Source organism: Phascolarctos cinereus, unplaced genomic scaffold (genome assembly GCF_003287225.1).
Source record: "Phascolarctos cinereus isolate Bilbo 61053 unplaced genomic scaffold, phaCin_HiC Scaffold_5;HRSCAF=322, whole genome shotgun sequence".
Lineage (NCBI taxonomy): Eukaryota > Metazoa > Chordata > Mammalia > Diprotodontia > Phascolarctidae > Phascolarctos > Phascolarctos cinereus.
The window spans coordinates 302,210,433-302,228,748 of NW_027555958.1; the positions used below are offsets into that span (position 1 = coordinate 302,210,433).

The 18,316-nt window shown below is 39.3% G+C and overlaps 1 protein-coding gene across 1 annotated transcript; it reads right to left on the reverse strand.

Annotated features, from left to right (window-relative positions):
* Positions 1–112: 112 nt before the first annotated feature.
* On the reverse strand, positions 113–16,740 carry LOC110215950 (keratin, type I cytoskeletal 20). Its single transcript, XM_020997816.2, has 8 exons — positions 16,112–16,740; positions 11,629–11,711; positions 7,494–7,650; positions 7,098–7,259; positions 6,880–7,005; positions 4,756–4,976; positions 3,500–3,537; positions 113–1,055 (listed from the first exon to the last, which is right to left on the reverse strand). Exons 1-8 carry the CDS (start codon positions 16,508–16,510, stop codon positions 958–960), a joined length of 1,284 nt encoding a protein of 427 aa, XP_020853475.1. The 5' UTR covers positions 16,511–16,740; the 3' UTR covers positions 113–957.
* Between the last annotated feature and the right edge of the window lie 1,576 nt (positions 16,741–18,316).

Below are 18,316 nucleotides of genomic sequence, written 5' to 3' on the forward strand. Positions count from 1 at the left end.
GGACATTACTAATCTCTGAAACCTGAACAAATGCACCATATAATTAGTTACCATACCACCTACAAAATGACCTTGCTCAAACCTTGTTTGTTACACAATAGTACAAAGAATCCGCAGTGCAACTAGTTTATTGATTTGTGATACCATTTACCTCTAAGCATTGAAAAGATAGTTGTCTGTAAGTTGAATGCAAAAAGGTTAACAGTATATACATTTTCAGTTCACAAAACAAGATAATAACGAGTCACTGAATCATATGGTTTATTGACAAGAGTATAACGGAAGTCATTACTTCACTTTGTGAGAGGCTAGGGTCCTTGACAATTTCTTAGATGCTCATTTCAAATATGGTGCCCTCCATTTTTAATCTCCTAGGCATGTACTATGAGTCAAATGCTTAAAAATATGCCATGGTAGGTGGTTAAGAGGCAAGAAATAGAAGCCTAATTCAGAGGAGATTGACAGATCCGGACCTTTGAAATTCAGTGAGATTGTAAGAGAAATAGGCATGATGAGGAAACAGAGTACAAAAAAAATATTATATGCACTTTGGGGGAAAAAAAAACTAAAGAGAGATTTTTCTTCCATTTATTTTTGTATCTGTAAGATTATCTATATCTTATAGATATCTATATCTATATCTATAAGATTAGGGTTTTTTCATGTTTAGAAGGTCCACAACTTTCAGTCAAGGAAGCAGCAAAGATGCTTTAAATTTCCTTGCACCAATTGTACTAACAATTTATTTGCAATATTCTTGCAAATGTTCTGAGTGAAAAGAATATTCAGAGGGCATTTTTTTTTCACTCCCATAGAAGAGTATGATCAATGAGTTTCTTATTTCTTGTTACTATAAAACAGCCACTAGGCTTTCTGAAAGGGACTTTCGTAATAGAATGTTGTCAAGTTTGATCAAGTTTTTCTGATTTGTTGAACCTGCCTTCTTTTTGTAGCTGCTTATAACGTCTCTTCCATTTCTTTTACTTGAGATGACACGACTTTGCCATCTACTACTTCTTCCACAACTGTCTTGATCTTCCTGGTTTTCTTTATTTCTGGATGAGAGATACAAATGGAACTTTTTTTAATTAAAGTTTTATTCATGCACGTAAATCTAGCCATTCACATTTCTCTGTCTCTGTTCTCTCTGTCTCTGTGTCCTTCTGTCTCTCTGTGTGTCTGTCTCTGTGTCTCTCTCTGTCTCTGACTCTCTTTCTGTGTCTCTCTCACTGTCCCTCTGTCTTTCATTAGTGTTGGGGAATTCGTTGACAACTCATCTGTAATTTACCATGCTAGGATCGTAGATCTCGACTGGGGAGGGATCTCAAAGGCCATTTATTCCAACTCTCTCATTTTACAGATGAGGAACTGAAGAGTTTAACCTCCACTAAACAGGGAGGTTAATCCTACATTTAAGGCAAGATTTTGGACTCAAGACTCCGAACTCTACACCGAGTTCTTTCCACTGTGCCAGCTGCCTGGGGCACTAAGGGGTTATATGTCTTGCTCAGGATCACATAGTATTTGTCAGAAGTGGGACCTGAACCCAGATCTATCTTGCTCCAAGGCTGGCTCCTCCACTCACTATGCCATACCTCTTCTCACCAACTCATATTACCAAACTTTAACTTAGCCTTATTTTGTACTTATATATTTCTTTAAAAGAGTGGGCAGCTAGGTAGCACAGTGGATAGAATGCTGGGTCTGGAGTCATGAAGACTCATCTTCCTAAATTCAAATCCCGCCTTGGACACTTACTAGTTGTGTGACCCGGAGGCAAATCACTTAACCCTGTTTGCCTCAGTTTCCTCATTGGTCAAATGAGTTAGAGAAGGAAATGGCAAACTACTCTAATGTCTTTGCCAAGAAAACCCCAAATGGGTTCGTGGAGAGTTGGACACTACTAAAACAATTCAGCAACAATCTCCTTTAAAAGAGCTTTTAATTTACCATTCCAATTCACCCAGTTAGTTTAATATGATCTTAATTCATATAATTATATGATCTTAATTAGTTGCTACAAAGAATAGCATTTCACTAATCTTGGAAACCTAATCGAATGTACCACCCAATTAATTACTATCTCATCTACATAATGACTATGCTCAAACCTTCCATCTGTTTACTAATTAATACAAGGAATCCCAGATCTGTCTAATTTATTTACTTATATCTTAATGACGCTGGGCAATGCCTATATATGAGTAAGCATTGAAAAGATAGCTGTGTTTAAATTAAGTGCAATGTCTATATGTATCAAGAGTTTTGACTATATGTATGCATATATATACACAGACATATACATACATATGTACACATGTGTGTATACATACACAATATATGTGTCTATAACTGGTATGTATGCACATGTATAGACATATGTTGACAGATAAAGATACATAAATCTATATGTGTATATATATATACATATATATGTATATATATATATGTATATATATACATATATATGTATATATATATATATATATATATATATATATATATATATATATATATATATATATATATATGAGTACACTTGCATACACATACACATGATTATCACACAAATCACCAGATTGGAATTAAACATATATTTTAAGGATAGACAATTTCATTTGTGTGGGTAATCATTTTGCTATTGCAGATTGCAATCCTCCACACCTTAGGAGACAGTTTTAGAGAGCTGCTGTTGCTGAGAAATCTGTCTCTTGACAGCCACCCAGGTGATGAGCCCTTCCATACCATGTTCAGCCCTTCATTTATCACTGGGCTTTAGTCTAAAACTTTCCAGTTTGGTGAGATCTGACATAGCTTATAATCCACTGGCCTAGCCTGTGAGAACCTACTATTGCCTACATACCCAGCATGAGAATTTGATGGAAGAGTCTTATAGATGAAGGCAGAAAATGCAGCAGACTACTGAATTCCATAGACCAACTCTCTCCTTAGGTTTATAATAATAACTAGAATAAAATACATATGCCAAACTGATCCTTTTCTTTCAAAATCACAGAAAGCTCTAATGTATACTTTGCAATTTCCTCCTTTCCCTACCTCTATTATAAGGAAAGTTAAATTTTCCCTGGTGGAGGGTGATTGGGGTGTTCTTTATATTATTTTCAGGAATGTCAGGCTTTGATACAGACGTCATAGAATCAGGGTGTTTTAGCACTGAGCTACATTATTCCTGGCTCTTGGTAAGTTATGTGAGTAGAAGTTCAGCAGAACCATAACCAGAAATTTTGGTGCCTGGGGAAAATTCAGTTGTGGGGTTGGGTGTCACAGAGGATAGTCTTCTCTGATTGGTTGCAATTGCACAGATCGATGAGATGGCCCATGTCCTAGAGAGTTTGGCTACAGATCCCAATGAATTCTGACTCTATTCCTCAACTCTACCCCAGATCAGCCCAAAACCCCAACTACCCTCCTCTAGCTTTGGCTCTGGAATTCAGTGTTCCAGGTGACGTGTGTAAAAAGCCCAATGCAGAATAATTACCTCTTTCATCTATCATGTTTAACTGGAAGTTCTCAGGTCTTTTTGGAGGAAAGAAAAAGAAACAAAAACAAGTTTAGCATCATCCACGCAAACAGGTCTTCCCACTGTTCAATATTTGGTGTTTGACCGTCCATATTACAAATACATTTTGCTCTGCACTATAGGACATGTTATATTGGGGCAAAATGATGACCTTTCTTTAAGATAGGGGTTCTGAACTTGGAGTCCATGGGCTCATAATAGGTTTTGGAATAGATTTCAAGGGGTCTCTGAATTTGGATGAGTAACATAAATCCCATTTCTTCTTCAGTATAATTGGTTTCCTTCAATATAATCTATTGCATTTAATTGTGATGCACTTAAAAACATTATTCTGAGGAGTTCCTAGACTTCATTAGACTGCCAAAGGGGGTCTAGGACACCCCAAAATGTTCACAATCCCTGGTTTAAGATTATGTTAACTTAGCAATATTTTTCAAGATTAAATTGTGTGTGTGTGTGTGTGTGTGTGTGTGTGAGAGAGAGAGAGAGAGAGAGAGAGAGAGAGAGAGAGAGAGAGAGAGAGAAGGAGAGAGGAAGAAGAGAAAGAAGAAGAAGAAGAAAGAAAGAAAGAAGAGGAGAAGGGAATGGGAAGGGAGAAAGGGAGAAAAGGAGGAGATGGAAGGGGAGGGGGAAAAGGAGGGGAGGGGGCCAGAGAAGGGGAAGGGGAAAGGAAGAAGGGGGGAGAGGGAAGGGGAATGGAAAGGGTGAGAGTAAGGGGAGAGGAAGGGAGAGGAGGAAAGAGAAGGAACAGGTAGGAAAGGGGAAAGGGGGAAAAGGGGAGAGGGAGGGAGAAGAAAAAAGGAGGAAGGGTGAGAAAGCCGGGGAAGGGTGAGAGGAAAGTGAAGGAGGAGGAAAGGGGGAAAAGGAAAGGGGATGAGGAAAAGGGGAAGGGGAGGGAGGGCGGGAGTGGGAGGAATCTGTGAAGGGGGAGGGGAGGGAGACTATTAGCTTCAATATCCTTTCAATAATTCTTTTACTTTTCGAAACAGTAGTTTCCTTGAAATGGTTCATATTCAGTTTTATTCAAAGATATGCAAATTTCCTCAGAACTGAGCCTTAAGACACCTACGTCACAAACTGTGCTGGTTCTGACAGCACTGTAAGTCAGCGGTAGTCCAGTTCTGGCTTCTCTCTCCTCCATCTTTCAGGCTCAACTACTTCGACAGTAGCCTTTGCTGTAGTGGAGGCTGGCTGATTCCAGAGGTGATGCTTACCTGACATCCTCTCCTTCCAGGAGGCGGCGATAAGTGGCAATTTCCATCTCCAGGCGGGTCTTGACGTCAAGGAGGGCGTTGTATTCCTCGTTTTGTCTTTCTGTGTCGTATCGGACTTGCATCAGCTGGGCCTCTATAGTGTTTATTAATGCCTGAATCTGAGCCAGCTGGGAACTGTAACGGGCTTTGGTCTCGTCTAGGGAGCGCTCTAAAGACTCTTTCTACATTCAATGGAGAAAGAACGGATTTAATCCGAGTAGCACACGTGGCATTTTAAGGTTGGCAAGGCACTTTCTGCACTGTAACCTCGTTAAGTAGATCGTGTAAGCATCATTGCCTGCATTTTACACATGAGCAAACAGAGGTCCAAAAAAAATTAATTTCTCTGGTCACACAATTAGTAATTACAGTACTAGAATTCTAATCCAGATCTTCTTCTGACTATTGCTAACACTTTCCTCTAAGCCATAGGATCCAATGTTGGGCTCTGTGGATAGATAGTTTGTGAACTCCCATGGAAGGGTGGGGAAATACATCTTTATATTCATTAACTTCTAACTTAGACTTTGAACTTCCTTCAGTTATGAATGCAGGCAACAAACTGCTGTAAGAGCAGTATCTGTGGTTTTGTGGCCCATAGAAATTACAAATATTTTCATAGCACATTATAGTTGTTGCAAATATCTCAAAATATCATTTACTCTCATCAGTACTTTGAAATTACTGTAGTTATTAGACCTATTCCTAGATCACACATGATTACAATCTACAGATGTTTGTGTGATCTAACTGGCGATATATCAGAGTCTGTAGGCTTTACCAGACTTCCAAAAGGTGCCATGACATAAAAAAAGGTTAAGAACTCATTTAAAAAGACTTGATCCACAGAATGAGGGATTTTTAAAGTTTATTTTTTTAAAAGTTTAATTAAAATGTATTAATTTTAATTATAAGTAATGCTATTAATTATCATTAATTATTGAAATTTATTTAAACTACAATTTTGAAATAAATATTTTCAATAATTTTAAAACTAGTATTTTAAATAATAATTATTATTTAAAATAATAAAAACCTCTTTCAACTGGACAAATATAAAGATACAGGGCACTGTGCTAATACAGATCGTTAAAATAATCATTATGCCCATTGTACCTATAAGCAATATTATATTATACTATAATTGTGTCTTGAGAGATAGAGTGGCATAGTGTCTACAGGGCTTTGGAGCCAGGAAGACCTGAGTTGACTTCTAACTCTGACATATGGTAAGTGACCATAGGCAAGTCACTTAACCTCGCAGTGCCTCGGGGAACACTCTAAGACTATAAATTATAAATGAGGAGTCATCTAAGATATGAGGCAGCTTCATCTTCATGAGTTCAAATCCAGCCTCAGACATTTACTAGCCCTGTGACCCTGGGCAAGTCACTTAACCCTGTTTGCCTCAGTTTCCTCATCTATGAAAATGAGCCGGAAAAGGAAATGGCAAACCACTCTACTATCTTTGCCAAGAAGACCCACAATGGGGTCATGAAGAATAGGACATGATTAAAAAATAATTGAACGTCTATGATATACATAATCAGTGAAGGAAATTCCCCTACTGGGAGTTTCCTGTACTAATGGAATTACCAATTTAAACTGTCCCCAGTAGTACAGCTTATTATATGTCGTATATTGTATGCCATCACACTGGCATGCACACACACATATATGTATGTATGTATATATACACATATACATACATATATGCATATGTATATGTATGTATATGTGTATGTGTACACACATATATATTTATATATGTTAAAAAGTATGAGAGCCAGAATGGTGTAATGGAGAGAGGGATGACCTTGGAGTCAGAAAGACCTGGGTTCAAATCCTACTTCTTATACATACAGTCTGGGATGACTTCCTGGTAGGCAAGTCCCTTAACTGCCAGGTAACTTTCTGTCTCTAAGTTACAGATGAGTTGCTAATCTGCACTAGTGGAGGGAGTTTCCATACTAGGAGTCACTCATACCAACGACTTAATAGGTTTGGAAGAATAACTACAAAAAAGGTTACTAGCATATGCCAGATTATATTATGTTGCATGATATGATGTCATGTGTACATTACCATGCTGTAGTGGGACTGGAGATCTATCTCTAAATTCTGATAGGTGCGTCTCAGCTCGGTCACTTGAGCCTCATTGGTCTTTATCTCACTGGTGCTCACTTGCACCTCTAGTTGCAGACTTCCAACCTAAAAGTCAAAAAGCACAAAGAAAAAAAAGAAAGTCATTTAAGCTGCTTCCTCTTTTGGGGACCATCTGGAAATGTGGTCTTCCTTCTCACCCGTTTCTCAAACTGTTCTTTGGCCTCCTGAAGATTCTTCTGTGCCAAGCTTTCATATTTCTGCCTCATTTCATTCATGATGGTTCCGAGGTCATGGCTAGGAGCAGCGTCCACTTCCACTTTGACAGTTTTACCCAGCTGTCCTTGCAGGTTAGCAACGTCCTAAGAGAAACAGCATCGCCATCAGTTCTTTTCTTAAGTTCATTCTTGTACCTCTAGCTAGCTTGAGGAAACACCGGTGGCCTAAAGACCTTATTGCATTGGCCTTAAAGCTAAAAATGGATCAAAATGACAAAAACATAAGCGTCATCAATCCCAGAATCTCTTCTGTTGAGTCAGATTTCTGTTGGAAGGGCTCACAGGGCACCTGGACTAGAAGATGGCTCTTTTTCTCACCTCCTTGTGGGCTTTTTTGAGGAAAGCCAGTTCTTCAGTCAGACTTTCAATTTGTATTTCTAAGTCTGTCTTCTGCAGAGTGAGATCATCAAAGACTTTATGCAGTCTGTGGAGATCAGCCTCCACAGCCATTCTCATTCCATGCTCAGTTTCATACCTGTAAGATAAGCAGAGCTGTAAGGAACAATTATGGGGGCAATTATGGGAGAGCAGTCTGTTCTTTTCTAAGACAAATAGGAAGGGGAGAGGGGAAGAACATGGTGAGAGATGCCAAGGACAGACTTCAGACCCTAGGGGATAAGGCCCCAGAAGGGAAGAAATGTAGGAGACCCTGGGACACCGTGAGGTTGTTGCTAGGAAAGGAGGAAGGAGCATATAGGCTACAGAGGAGTAACTGCAGGGGGAGGGTTTGGGGAGGGAGTAGACCATATAGTAGTTGGCTATTATCTTTGTGATATGATTATAAAGTAATGAGGCTTTTTTTTTTCTGGAAGCTTCCCAGTATTTGTATGGTGCAGTAGATAGAGTACCAGGGCGTGGAGTCAGGAAGACCTGAGTTCAAATGTGGCCTCAGACTTAACTTGCTGTGTGACCCTGTGCAAATCACTTAACCTCTATTTGCCTCAGTTTCCTCATCTGTAAAATGGGAATAATGATAGGGTTGTTGTGAGGATCAAATAAGATAATAAATGTGAAGCACTTAGCATAACGCCTGGCACATAGGAAGTGCTATATAAATGTTAGCTATTATTATTATCCTAGGATTTCATGGTTAGAAGCTATGGGGCACAGTGGATAAAACTTTGGGCCTGGAGTCAGGAAGACCTGAGTTCAAATCCATCCTCAGATACTTACTAGCTATGTTACCCTGGGCAATTAACCTCTGTTTGCCTCAGTTTCCTCATCTATAAAATGGAGATAATAATAGCACATATCTCCCAGTGTTGGAGAATCAAGTGAGATAATTACAAAGTACTTAGCATAGCACCTGGTACATAGTAAGTGCTTTACAAATCATTATTATTGTTGTTGTTGTTGTGACTATTATGCTAATTTTCATCTCATCCAATCTGTTCCTGAAAAAGAAAACCCTCTAATATGTGCATTTGCATCATCTTTGCTTGAAGCCCTCCAGTGAGGGGATTCCTCAGCCTCCCAAGACCACCTATTCTGTATTGGGTTAATAAGAATTGTTACAGAAATTTTCCCTTACATCCAGTTAAATTTGCCTTTTTGAAACTTTTATCCATTGTTTTAGAGCTCTCCTCTGGGGCTAAACAGAGTAAGTCTAATCTGTCCTCCATGTGAAAGCCATTCAAATAAGGCATTGAGCTAGGCAATCAGTTGTATTACTATATCAGTACAATGCGATTTCACGATGTGATGGGAATAAGGAAAGATGATTTGGGTCAGTTTTGTAGTGAAATCTCACCCATATAAACTGCTTGGGAGAAGGGAGATCTCAAATAACAAAGCCTCTGAATTATAGCCCTTTTTTGTGTTTTTGAAAAAAAAAGAAATTCACACAACTTTATTATGTATTTTAAAGGAATGGCAAATTGTAGATAATAGGTTTGCAGTTTCATGTGCAATCATCTTTTTTATTATGCTATATTATGGAAATGCTTGTTTTACTCCATAAAGAAAGAAAGAAAGGAGAAACAAATTTAATTGAATTTGGAAGCCAAAAGAGGCTTTAGTAATATTGAGGTCTTCTAAAAGAGGTCTATTCAAATGTTTCTTGAAATAAACAGAAAATAATGAAGTTCAGAAGAAAGTGCAGACAAGCAGGACAGTTTTGAAAGTAATGTGTGGAATTTATTATATATTTTTAAAAAGCTAACAGCACGAAATGTAGATCCATGATTTCATTTAGAACTCTCTTTCTGTAGTTTGCTATGTTTAGGAAAATGCTTGATTTGGGGGGTTTAGTTCAGAATTTTAAAACATTAAATAAAAATAAAATTAAAAAATTTAAAACATTAAATAAATTTTTAAAAAAATTAAAAAAATTAAAACATTAAATCAGAATAAATTAAAATGTAATATAAACAATATAATACATTATATAAATAACATAATATTATAAATTAAATAAAATAAATAAAAATAAAAAGGAGAAATACAGTTTCACAATTTTCTTATAGTAAAATTTCTGCCAGTAAAGGCTGTCAGGATTGATACCTCATGGTCTTTAAACATGCTTTGTGAGCAGATAAAAATGATTTGTTCTGTGCTTGCATGCAGGTAAACATATGTTAATTAGTGTTTCTAAAGGCCTGAAAGATATTTTTTCTTAATTAGCTTGTTTATACTTATACCATTCTCAGGGATGGGGATAGGGCATGGACCTGTGATTTTAGTGGTATAAGGAACTCCCAAGTGAGGAAATTCCCTCTGCCAATAAAGCTCACCATTTTCTCTGCCACTGATAGTTTCAGAGAGTTGCCTAGAGCCCCCAGAAAGAGGTTAAGTGACTGGCTACATGTCAAACAGTCCATGTTAGAGCCAGGTTGTGAGCTCCATGTCTTTACAGTTTTGAGACCAGTTCTCTATCCACCATGTCCTATTTTCTTATAATAGTATTAATATAATAATAATTTCAAGATAATTCTGAGGTAAACTTTGGCCCACTGTAAAGCAAATTTTTAATTAATGCCAAGTTTTGAATTAATAAAAAGGGAGGGGAGGGAATAAGCATTTCTATAGGGCTAGGCCAGGGTGGGGAAGCTGCGGCCTCAAGGCCACATGTGGCCCTCTAGGTCCTCAAGTGTGGCCCTTTGAATCCAAATCTCACAGAACAAATCCCCTCAATAAAAGGACTCAAAGGGCTGCACTCGAGGACCTAGAGGGCCACATGTGGCCTCAAGGCCTCAGGTTCCCCACCCCTGGGCTAGGCACTGGTCTAAATCTAGCAGAAAGAGAAATTGGATCTGTGAGTTCGAGCCCTAGTTCCAACACATAGTAGCTGTGTGACTCTTGAAATGTCATTAATTTCTCTGAGCTTCAGTTTCTTCATCTGAAAAATGAAGTATAATTACACTTGCATTACTTACCTCACCAGGCTTCTATAAGGAGAGTGGTTTGTAGATCTGAATGTGCTCAGCTACTGTAAGCTAGTTCTTAAATCTTTAAATCTGTCTCTTTTTTGGAACTCTTGTTCCATTGTTTGAGATTCAGTATTTTTTCCTCAGTTTTGTTTTTTTTGGGGCCAGCTGGGTAGTGCAGTGGATAGGGTGCCAGGCCTGGAGTGAGATAGACTCATCTCCCTGAGTTCAAATCTGTCCTCAGATACTTACCAGCTGTGAGATCTTGGGCAGATAATTTAACCCTGTTTGCCTCAGTTTCCTCATCTGTCAAATGAACTGGAGAAGAAAATGGCAAACCACTCCTGTATGTTTGACCAAATGTGATCATGAGTCATACATGACCAAACAGCAAGTTTTTCCTTCATTCCTCCTACTTTTGTAGTTCAGATTTGATAATATTTTTAGGTCCATGGAAATCTTTCCTCGTAATAATATGAAGCAAGTATCATTTTCTCTATTTTACTTGGGAGGAAAATAAGGCTTAGAGGTCTTGATTTTCTCAGGGTTGCACAGATAGAGCTGGGTTTTGAATCCAGAATGGGGCCAAGGGGTAAGAATTACAGGGAGGTAGCTTTCAATCCAATATAAAAAGAACTTTCTAATGGCTAGACCTGCCCAACAAGGAAATGGTTTGACTTCTGAGAGAGTGAGTTCCCTGTCACTGAGAGTACAAACTGGATAACCCTTTGCCAAGACAGCTATAAGAGGGATTTTTGTAATATAGACTAGATGAGATCTAAGGTCACTTCTAAGATTCGATAATTGCTTCTCAGATAAATAGTTCTGTGAATTGTTGAGGAACTAGAAAGGCTTATTAAACCAGACTCTACCTTATTTTCCCATAAACCCAAGGAGCTCAGTTGTTCATTGAAAATTGATTCTTGGGGCAGCTAGGTGGTGCAGCAGATAGAGAGGATAGAGGCCTGAGTTCAAGTCTAGCCTCAGAAACTTATTAGCTGTGTGACCCTGGACAAGTCACTTAACCCCGATTGCCTCTAAAATAAAATAATTCTTTAGAGAGGTTTCACAGTTGTGGCCAGACCTACTTTACTCTGAAATCCTCAGCAGCTAGTTTAGAGTTATCAAGCTGCAGCATACAACGGGTGTTGGCCAGCCGGGCATCCTTAATCTGGAAGAAAGATTGAGAGAGAAATAGAGAGAGGGAAATAGACAACTGATTAGAAGCTTCCCGTAGCTAAATTTATTTTAAAATACAATTACCTCAAATTAGAGTCTGGTATTTGGGAGACAATAATCATATCAGGTATTTAAAAAAAATAAGTGAAAGGAAATTACAAACAGTCTGAACTACTGAATGGCAGCATGGCCTAGTAGATATGGAGCTAGTCTCAAAGTAGAAAGACCTGGGCTCGAATCTTGGCTCTGATACATATTGACTATATGACCCTGGGCAAGTCATTTATCTTTCAGTGCTTCAGGCAGCTTTCTAAGACTTTTAAGTTGTAGAGGAGTCAGCCTATCTTACAAGAGGGAATTTCCTTATCCTGTTCCAATGAAATCATCTATTCAGCCCCTATCCCCATCCTGGCATGTCAAACCTAGAGCTCTCATACTATTATCCCATCTCAGCTGCTTAAAGAGCTTCACTGGCTCCCATTTACGGCCAGAATCAAGCACAAACTCCTCCGTTTGGCATTTAAAGCTCTTTACAACCCGGCCCCTTTTCAACTTTCTAGTCTTCCCATACTTTATTCCCTCCACGTGCATTAGGATCAGCCACGATGGTCCCCTTGTACTTCCTCTAACATGCCACCCCACTGGCTGTCTCCATGCATGCCTTAGCAATGGTCTCCCTCCCTCCTCCATACCTCCACCTCCTAGTTTCTCGGACTTCTTTCAAGACAGTTGAAATCCTGCCTTCTGCAGGAAGCCTGTCCCAGTCCCTCCTGTTACTCTGTGCATATCTTGCATATTGGTAGTTATTTACATGTTATCTCATATTATAATGTAAGATACTTAAGGGCAGGGGCTGTCTTTCCCTTTCTATTCATCCCTTGGTGCTTAGCATAGTACCTGCTGAATATTAGATGCTTAATAAATACTTGTTAACTGACCTTGGTCCAAACCAATGATTTCATTGCCTACCCACACATAGTATTAGTGACTCATCAGGACTTGCCTGGGGCCCTGAAAAGCCCATGTACACAAAGCTAACATAAATCAGAGGCGAGGCTGGAACCCAAGGCTTCCTGATAGATAATGAAGCTGCTTCACCATCTATGACATCTCTATCCATAATAGCTGGAGACGTAGCATGGCAAAGACCTGAGTTCAGGTCTTACCCAGGACACAAATTACCTATGTGACCACTGGCCTGTTTCTGTATCCCCTGTGCCTAACATAGTGCCTGGCATGAAGTAGTCACTCAATGAATGCTAGTTGGACAAATAAGTAACAACCTCTCAGTGATCCATGGCAACTCTAAGATTACGTGTTGCAGAGGAATTGCTGAACAGTTCTAGTAGAAGAAGTTTCCACAAACTGATGAAGTCACTGGTCTGGACCCCCTCCCCCCTAAACCTGACATTTCTATAGTGCTATACCATACTATATTCTATGCTATGCTATGCTATTACATACAGTTTTAAGCTATTAAACTTGTCTAAGACTTTTAGGATGCTCTCTCTATAGACACATATACACACACATGAATTTGTGTAACTTCTTTTTTTTCTCCATCACTAGTTGCCACCTATCTGTCATCTATTTCTGTTGGATCCTGAAGGCTCAGAGCCAGTGTAAATATTCCTTTTTTGGCCAGAAACCCTGAGGGTCTTCCCCTCCCAGATTTTTTTTTTTGGCTAAGTAAAAGAAGCCATTCTTTGCCTCCCTTCTTACCTAGACTTAATCACTGAATGTGCATTGCCTCAGTCAAACCTAGGTGTAGGAAAAACCTTAGCTTGAAAAGGTCAAGTCTCCCGCTGTATCTGGGATCACCTCTAGTCCTGTAGGTTACTATTAGGTCTTACTAGCTTTGAGGCCAAACTGCACATCAAAGTAAAATGATGATCTCTGTTTTACAGAGGTTCACAGAGATCTCATAGTATGACAATGTTAAGGAGGGAACTTAGGAGGGTCAGCTAGTGGAGCAATGGATAGAGCTCCAGCCTTGGAGTCAGGAGGACCTGAGTTCAAATGTGGCCTCAGACACATAATACTTACTAGCTGTGTGACCCTGGGCAAGTCACTTAACCCCAACTGACTCACCAAAAAAACAAAGGAGGACCTTAGAGAATACATCTACTCTTCCTCCTCCTCCCCCATTTATAGATCTTAGCTTCATAGATCCAGGATTTAAAGGTGCCTTGAATGTCACATAGCCCAACCTCTTTATTTTATAAGTAAGGACAGTAAGAAGAGAAATTAAATTGCCCAGAGTCGCATTGCTGGTGAATGTCCAAGCCAGGATTTGAACTCAAATCTTCTGACTCCAAATTCAGTGCTTTTTGATTGTGACACCACCACCACCAGCAGCAATATCTATATTCCTTACTAATTAGATGTCTTAGAGAATAGCCCTTTCAAATCTCTCTGTGTCTATCTAGCTACATTAATGCTTTTTTCCAATCATTATAATTACAATTGGCATATTGCTTCACAGTTCATGAAGGAATACCTTATGGGATCTCATTTAATCTCCCAAAAGTTCTATAAAAATCAGAGTTAGCCTATATACTTGGACCTTCTGAAAAATTCATTCAGAAAATTGTATGGAGAGAGGGATGTGGGTAAGAAGGATGGTTTCCCGGGCTCAAATCGTTTTAATAAAGATAGGTTTTCACAAGGAGCCTGGAGAGAATGACCTGATAGTGGAGATAAAAATTAGAATACCTTTTGCCTGCTATGGGAGGAGTCCTGAGTCCCCACCATGATTCTCACAAGAGCTTTCTGTAAGTGACTCAGCTGGCTGATATCAGATATATCTTTAGAGAAATGGACTCACAGATAAGTAACCTTTGCTTTAAAGGCCTATCATTCCTAAATAGGAAAAGATAGTGAAAAGGAACTTACTGCTTTATTAATAATCAAAAGCAAAAGCTCACTGCCAGGACTACAAGCTTTCTTTAAGGCCAAAGTATCTACGGCTTGGAATTGATAACTAAGAAAGCCCTGCCTTTCCTGTGTACTACAGCTCTTGTGGATGGGACTTGGAAGCATCATAGGTGGAAAGAATACTAGCTCAGGAGTCAGAAGACTGATGTTAGAAGCCTGCTTGTGTGAACCTTGGGGAATTTCCCTTCTCTGGGTGTCTGCTTTGTTATTTGAAAAATGAGGCTGGAAGATAGGACTCCTGAGGATCTGTCTAATGCTAGGGCTGTAATCTTATAATAGATTAGCAAGAAATAAGAATGGAGAGGATACAATATTGATTTACATTAATAACAGTTCATCTTTATCTAGCACTTTCCCCCAAAATAAGCTTGTGAAGTAGGTGGTACATCATTCTTGTTTTACTGATGAGGAAACTAGAGCCGAGAGAGCTTAAAAGATTTGCTAATATTCACAAGGCCAGTAAGTGTCTGAGCCAGGATTTGAACCTGGATCTCTGGCTCTATCCACTATGAGTCACTGCCTCCCAATTAGTATTGCTGAAAAAAAAATAATAATGGTGACCAGGATAGGATAATAGGCTTAAAATAAATTCAGGCATTATTGAGTCTTCTTCCAAGCATGGCTAACCATTTCCCACCCTGTTTTATTGCATTCTCAGTATTCATATCTGGGGCAATGTGTTGGTGTTCATGTATATAGAAATTCAACGTATGTTGGTGTTCATCTGTACAGGTATTCAATACATGTTGGTGTTCATCTGTATAGGTATTCAATATATGTTGGTGTTCATCTGTATAGGTATTCAGTATATATTGGTATTCATCTATATAAGTATTCAATATATATTGGTGTTCATCGGTAAGGTTTCTGAGAGTGAAGGAAGCCTCTGAAATTATTGGGGAAAAGTGTTGTGAACAAGGCAATTAAGAGGCAGCTACTGTCACATTTCTCAAAATTTAGGACTGAGAAGCTGTACCCAGGTAAGAACTTACTCACAAAATAAGGAGATAATTACAGATCAAATTTAATCATCATTATCACAGACAACACAGAAAAGAGGAGTCAGAGGACTTGGGTTCAATTCCCACCTTTCATGGTCATATCTATGACCTTGGGCAATCGCCTCAGTTTCCTCATGTGTAAAACGAAGCTGTTGGATTAGATGGCCGCTGAGGTCCCTTCCAGTTCTAGATCTATGATTCCTATGTGGCCAACATTATTGCCCTCCATCTATCTCTCTGAGAAATCCCATGGATCTGATTTTCCTTAAGAAGCCACCCAAGGGGCAGCGAGGTGGTACAGTGGATAGGGTGCTGGCCCAGGAGTCAGGGGGGCCTGAGCTCCAATCTGGCCTCAGACTCTTATTAGCTGTGTGACCCTGGGCAAGTTGCTTAACCCCAATTGCCTCCAAAGAAAAAGAAAAAGAAAAAGCAAAAGCCACCCAGCATCTCTTACCTGATTTCGGAGATCTTCAATTGTTTTGAAATAGGTGCTGTAGTCCCGGCTTAAGGTGGGAGAGTTCTTCTCATACCATTGCCTGATCTGGATTTCCAGCTGGGAGTTGGTCTGCTCCAGAGAATGCACCCTTTCCAAGTAGCTGGCTAAACGGTCATTTAGATTCTGCATTGTGATTTTTTCATTGCCAACAGAGAAGTCTCCACTGAGACCACCTCCATAGTTGGCCATATAGCTGGTGCTTGAAATCCGGGTACCCTGACCTCCAGCCCCACCATAGACACTGGGGGCATAGAAACTTTGCTTAGTCACCTTCCTAAGTGTTGCCCCACTCGTGCCCACACTGGCCTGGCCAGAGGAGCTGCTGCTTCTATAGAAACTTCTGCGAGAGAAATCCATGACTGGGATTGAGGACAGAACACTTGGATCCTCTGTCTACTGACAGGTTGTGGAGTGAAATCTGCCTCCTGGGAGATAGGGACTTTTATAGACTGGATGGACTCCGCCCCTGGTGACACCCAACCTTCCTGTTATCCTTATGATCCATTCCTTACAGGTATCCCAAATTTGGCCATACAAGACAGCTCAGAGATGACCACAAGTGGTCTTCCCCTGGAGGCAGGGGTGGTGTACGATTTCTTTTTTAAAACAATGGCAACAGATATAAATTGTTCAATGAATGATGTGACCCTTGCACCTGCCTTGGCAGAGTTTTCATTCCTCTGTACAAATAAGGCATATTTACCATCCTCATGAATAGTTTACAATTTAAAAAGGCAGATCTTTAAATGGAGTGCTACATTGGTGTGGACCATTATTAATATTATAAAAATGAGGTTTTGATCCCCATGTGTAAAGATAGGTAGAGGAAGTATAAAGTTTGCCCCACTTGCCTGGGAAAATAGTTAGGAAGTTGGTTTAAGTGCAGCAAACATCTGCTCTCCCTTGCTCCCATCATAGTCCAGATTTCTCTCAGCTCAATTTAGAATTTTAAAAATGTAAAAGGATAATTCATATATAACATTTCATAAACTTATCACATGTTTGACATACCATATTTCTGCTCCTACCTGGTATCTCATTCTGATCAATTAACAAACATTTTAAGTGCTTTCTAGAAACCAATCACTGTGCTAAGCGCTGGGGAAATAAAGGAAAAAAAAAACCAATGAAACAAAATAACAAGGCAATCTCCAAAGAGAGCTCAAGTAATCCCCAGAGGCCTCAGTGATGGAAAATGCTATCCACATCCAAAGAAAGAACTAAGGAAGTTGAATTGCTACCACTTTTTTTTCTCTTCTGTTGAGTTTTATTTCCTCTTTCAAATGGTTCCTCCTATTGGTTTTAATTTTTGCTTACAACTTCACTAATGTGAAAATATGTTTAATAGGAATGTAAATGTATAACCTATATGAGATTGTGCACCGTCTTGGGGAGGATGGTGGGGAGGAAGGGGGAGAAAAATTTTCAACTCAAAAGCATATGGAAGTGATTATTGATAAATCAGGTATAGCCCATCTTACTTGCCGTTATCACTCATCTTCTTTCCCATGTCACCCAACAGGAAAGTCATTGACATTATAGTCTAATATACATTTAAAATTTTTGGATTGGATTTGTGATTTCATTGCTATAGGGAAGAAACTTTCTCTACCAAAGCAAATCAATGCCTGAGCCACTTACCTTCTCAGAGAATTATTTAAGGCACTGAAAGATTAAGTGACTTGCTGAAGGTGACTCAATCAATATGTATCAGAAACAGGAATTGACTCAGGTCTTCCCGATTCTGCAGCCAGGTTTCCATCTATGATGCCATGCTGCCTCAGTATATCTTTTGTTGTTCAGGTACTTTTTTTTTTGTCATGTTTGACTTTTCGTGACCCCATTTGGGGTTTTCTTGGCAAAGATACTAGAGTGGTTTGCCATTTCCTTCTCCAGCTCATTTTATAGATGAGGAAGCTGAGGCAAACAGGGTTAAATGACTTTCCCAGGGTCACACAGCTAGTAAGTGTCTGATGCTAGATTTGAACTCAGGAAGATGAGTCTGCCAGTATATCTTTACCACAAGAAAGGGGTAAAAAAACACAGTACTGAGATTCCCCCAGCAGTGGCTCATTGCTTGGGTAAAAGAGCTGGCTATCACCTCAGTTGCAGCTGTTAGTGACTTGAATTCAGGCATTTCTTCTTATCAAGAGAACCACCAGA

What these genes read in the sequence shown, in the direction of transcription:
- LOC110215950 (XM_020997816.2), bottom strand. Translation starts at nt 16,510, where the DNA reads ATGGATTTCTCTCGCAGAAGTTTCTATAGAAGCAGCAGCTCCTCTGGC. An exon ending in CTGGAAGGAGAGGATGTCAG is followed by an intron (nt 3,538 to 4,755) that starts GTAAGCATCACC and finishes TCCTCCAAAAAG; the next exon opens with ACCTGAGAACTTCCAGTTAA. An exon ending in AAACATGATAGATGAAAGAG is followed by an intron (nt 1,056 to 3,499) that starts GTAATTATTCTG and finishes TCTCTCATCCAG; the next exon opens with AAATAAAGAAAACCAGGAAG.